Source organism: Perca flavescens, chromosome 13 (genome assembly GCF_004354835.1).
Source record: "Perca flavescens isolate YP-PL-M2 chromosome 13, PFLA_1.0, whole genome shotgun sequence".
Taxonomy (NCBI): Eukaryota; Metazoa; Chordata; class Actinopteri; order Perciformes; family Percidae; genus Perca; species Perca flavescens.
The window spans coordinates 32,009,088-32,014,087 of NC_041343.1; the positions used below are offsets into that span (position 1 = coordinate 32,009,088).

A 5,000-nucleotide genomic window follows, 5' to 3' on the forward strand; every position below is an offset into this window, starting at 1 on the left:
AACCTCATATGTTTCGTCATGTTGATGTTTGAAAGTCTCGAGGTTTTGATATAAATGCATATATATAAATGTAATTTTAAAAATAAGTAATTATCGATTTTCAAATATTGCACCAGTCAACACAGAAGGAAATATTCTATAGCCTATTTTGCCGTCAATACTGCCGACGTTGTCTTTGCTGTAATCAGATCAGTATATATTCATGTTTAACATGAAGTACACTACTGCTTGAGTCCATTTTATCAATGGGAAACATCCATGTGTCCAGACAAGGCTAGCAACCTAAAACAACACAACATACCGTACAATAAAAAGAATAAAACATACAATACAGTAAAATCAGAAAAAGGATAACATGAAAACAGGAGGAAGATAGGGAACGTGTCGCACAGCTACTATGTTTTAAAAGCCTTTCTAAATAAATATGTGTCTCTGTGTGTCTGTTGTCAGGCTAACGGCGTTGGTTAAAGATTACTGCGGCAGCCTGTCGGAGAAGTCGGTTCAGATGAACTTTGCCCTCATCTACGAGCTGCTGGACGAAGTCGTGGTGAGTCATCTGTTACTACAGCTGTACAGTTAGTAGTGAAAGATTCAAACCAGAGAAATAGAATGGACAGAAAGGCCATTCAACTGTTTGCCGTGGTACGCTAACGTTAGACCCAGCAGCAGTGGGTCAGACCACTAACGTTAGACCCAGCAGCAGTGGGTCAGACCACTAACGTTAGACCCAGCAGCAGTGGGTCAGACCACTAACGTTAGACCCAGCAGCAGTGGGTCAGACCACTAACGTTAGACCCAGCAGCAGTGGGTCAGACCACTAACGTTAGACCCAGCAGCAGTGGGTCAGACCACTAACGTTAGACCCAGCAGCAGTGGTTCAGACCACTAACGTTAGACCCAGCAGCAGTGGGTCAGACCTCTAACGTTAGACCCAGCAGCACTGGGTCAGACCACTAACGTTAGACCCAGCAGCAGTGGGTCAGACCACTAACGTTAGACCCAGCAGCAGTGGTTCAGACCACTAACGTTAGACCCAGCAGCAGTGGTTCAGACCACTAACGTTAGACCCAGCAGCAGAGGGTCAGACCACTAACGTTAGACCCAGCAGCAGTGGGTCAGACCACTAACGTTAGACCCAGCAGCAGTGGGTCAGACCACTAACGTTAGACCCAGCAGCAGTGGGTCAGACCACTAACGTTAGACCCAGCAGCAGTGGGTCAGACCACTAACGTTAGACCCAGCAGCAGTGGGTCAGACCACTAACGTTAGACCCAGCAGCAGTGGTTCAGACCACTAACGTTAGACCCAGCAGCAGTGGGTCAGACCACTAACGTTAGACCCAGCAGCAGTGGGTCAGACCACTAACGTTAGACCCAGCAGCAGTGGGTCAGCAGACCACTAACGTTAGACCCAGCAGCAGTGGGTCAGCAGACCACTAACGTTAGACCCAGCAGCAGTGGGTCAGACCACTAACGTTAGACCCAGCAGCAGTGGGTCAGACCACTAACGTTAGACCCAGCAGCAGTGGGTCAGCAGACCACTAACGTTAGACCCAGCAGCAGTGGGTCAGCAGACCACTAACGTTAGACCCAGCAGCAGTGGGTCAGACCACTAACGTTAGACCCAGCAGCAGTGGTTCAGACCACTAACGTTAGACCCAGCAGCAGTGGTTCAGACCACTAACGTTAGACCCAGCAGCAGTGGGTCAGACCACTAACGTTAGACCCAGCAGCAGTGGGTCAGCAGACCACTAACGTTAGACCCAGCAGCAGTGGGTCAGACCACTAACGTTAGACCCAGCAGCAGTGGTTCAGACCTCTAACGTTAGACCCAGCAGCAGTGGTTCAGACCACTAACGTTAGACCCAGCAGCAGTGGGTCAGACCACTAACGTTAGACCCAGCAGCAGTGGGTCAGACCACTAACGTTATACCCAGCAGCAGTGGTTCAGACCACTAACGTTAGACCCAGCAGCAGTGGGTCAGACCACTAACGTTAGACCCAGCAGCAGTGGGTCAGCAGACCACTAACGTTAGACCCAGCAGCAGTGGGTCAGACCACTAACGTTAGACCCAGCAGCAGTGGGTCAGACCCAGTTCAGACCCAGCAGCAGTGGGTCAGACCACTAACGTTAGACCCAGCAGCAGTGGGTCAGACCACTAACGTTAGACCCAGCAGCAGTGGGTCAGACCACTAACGTTAGACCCAGCAGCAGTGGGTCAGACCACTAACGTTAGACCCAGCAGCAGCAGTGGGTCAGACCACTAACGTTAGACCCAGCAGCAGTGGGGACCACAGGACCACTAACGTTAGACCCAGCAGCAGTGGGTCAGACCACTAACGTTAGACCCAGCAGCAGTGGGTCAGACCACTAACGTTAGACCCAGCAGCAGTGGGTCAGACCACTAACGTTAGACCCAGCAGCAGTGGGTCAGGACCACTAACGTTAGACCCAGCAGCAGTGGGTAACGTTAGACCCAGCAGCAGTGGGTCAGACCACTAACGTTAGACCCAGCAGCAGTGGGTCAGTGGGGAGACCACTAACGTTAGACCCAGCAGCAGTGGGTCAGACCACTAACGTTAGACCCAGCAGCAGTGGGTCAGACCACTAACGTTAGACCCAGCAGCAGTGGGTCAGAGGACCACTAACATTAGACCCAGCAGCAGTGGGTCAGACCACTAACGTTAGACCCAGCAGCAGTGGGTCAGAGGACCACTAACGTTAGACCCAGCAGCAGTGGGTCAGACCACTAACGTTAGACCCAGCAGCAGTGGGTGGGTCAGACCCAGCAGCAGTGGGTCAGACCGCAAGACCCAGCAGCAGTGGGTCAGACCACTAACATTAGACCCAGCAGCAGTGGGTCAGACCACTAACGTTAGACCCAGCAGCAGTGGGTCAGACCACTAACGTTAGACCCAGCAGCAGTGGGTCAGACCACTAACGTTAGACCCAGCAGCAGTGGGTCAGACCACTAACGTTAGACCCAGCAGCAGTGGGTCAGAGGACCACTAACGTTAGACCCAGCAGCAGTGGGTCAGAGGACCACTAACGTTAGACCCAGCAGCAGTGGGTCAGAGGACCACTAAGCCAAATTAATCTTTGCGTGGTTGAAGCAAGTTAATCTAACTGATTTAGCAGCCGGCTCTCTGCCTCGTAACGTTACTAGCTAGCTACTCCGCTGCTCGTTTTCTCCGTTGCTGCAAAACCTCAGCTCTGCGACTTATTGTGGGAAGTTTATACGTTACCATGGCATTGGCACACATAAAAATGGCTGCTGCTGACCATTCTGCTACGTTTTTTTTGAACGGAAATGGCCTTTATATCTATTTTTTTTTCTACGAATCAGACTTTAAGGGAGGAGAACGGCAACTGTTCAAAGGAATTATTACGATTATGGGTTTTAGTTTTAGTACAGTCGCCGTGGTAATATTCAAAATGCAGATAATGGCTTTGACGAATAGGCTGTATGTGTTTAGGCAAATATCACAGAGAGCTGAGTCATCTACCGGGGGTGGGGGGGGGAATTATGTAAAAATGATGACGCAGAAATGAATAAATGGCTGACACCATTTAGCAAATAAACCGTGGATGTTTAACAAGACCTGGGGTGTGTGTCTCAGGTTCTCTCTTAAATGTCTCTTCAAGTCTCTGAGCTGAACAACTTCTCTTGGTGTCACTTACGTATTAGCGGAGATTTCTGACCCTGAGATGCTTCATAAATACTAAATAAACCTCCTTCTATAAGATGTTAATGGACTTCAGATGCCTCCAACTTCACACACTCCTAATTCTGTCGTGAGCTCAGAAATCTACATTTGAAAATAAAACGTTAAGAGGAAAAAACTTAAAGAAACTCTGTTTTTCTCTCTCTCTCTGTCTGTCTGTGTGTCTCCCTGTCTGTCTGTCTGTATCTGTCTTTCTGTCTCTCCTCTCTGTCTGTCTCTCTCTTTCTGCGCCTGTCTGTCTCTCCTCTCTCTGTCTGCTTGCCTGTCTGTCTCTCTCTCTCTCTCTCTCTCTCTCTCTCTCTCTCTCTCTCTCTCTCTCTCTCTCTGCCTGTCTGTCTCTCCTCTCTCTGCCTGTCTGTCTGCCTGTCTGTCTGCCTGTCAGGACTATGGTTACATCCAGACAACTTCCTCTGATGTCCTGAAGAACTTCATCCAGACTGAAGCCGTCTCCTCCAGACCGTTCAGCATGTTTGACCTCAGCAACGTGGGCTTGGTAGGTCACAGGTCAGAGGTCAGAGGTCACAGGTCAGAGGTCACGCTGGTTTGATTGGCCCAATGGGAACAGTGCAACAGTCTAATAACTTAAAGGAACACGCTGATTTAATGGGTCTTTATCTTATTCACCATAACCCCCAGAGTTAGACTAGTCCATACATACCCTTCTCATCTCCGTGCGTGCTGTAAGGCTGTCTGACGGCTCCAGCATTAGCTTAGCCTAGCACAGATCCTGCAGGTGACTGGTTCCAACTAGCCTACTGCTCCCAATTGTGACAAAATAACCCCAACATGGTTAGAAGATGGCTGTGTCTCATGTTACGTTGTTTTTTGTACACGCTGTGACTCTATAAATAACAACATGTAAATAGGAACATGTTGGTGTTATTTTGTCACTTATTGGGAGCAGTAGGATTGCTGGAACCAGTCACCTGCAGGATCTGTGCTAGGCTAAGCTAATGCTGGAGCCGTCAGACAGCCTTACAGCACGCACTGAGATGAGAAGGGCCAGACAGCCAGTGAACAGATAAAGTCCCACTGAGATGAGAAGGGTATGTATGGACTAGTCTAACTCTGGGGGTTACAGTGAATAAGATAAAGTCCCAATAAGAGATGAGAAGGGTATGTATGGACTAGTCTAACTCTGGGGGTTACAGTGAATAAGATAAAGTCCCAATAAGAGATGAGAAGGGTATGTATGGACTAGTCTAACTCTGGGGGTTACAGTGGATAAGATAAAGTCCCAATAAGAGATGAGAAGGGTATGTATGGACTAGTCTA

The 5,000-nt window shown here is 49.1% G+C and overlaps 1 protein-coding gene across 1 annotated transcript in view; it reads left to right on the top strand.

The window, feature by feature from the left end:
• ap4m1 (adaptor related protein complex 4 subunit mu 1) overlaps window positions 1–5,000 on the top strand; it is a 41,948-nt gene that overhangs the window by 6,256 nt on the left and 30,692 nt on the right. Inside the window, exons 5-6 of the mRNA XM_028595060.1 lie at window positions 451–547; window positions 4,108–4,218. Coding sequence (XP_028450861.1) covers window positions 451–547; window positions 4,108–4,218 — 208 coding nt within the window. The remainder of the gene's footprint in view (window positions 1–450; window positions 548–4,107; window positions 4,219–5,000) is intronic.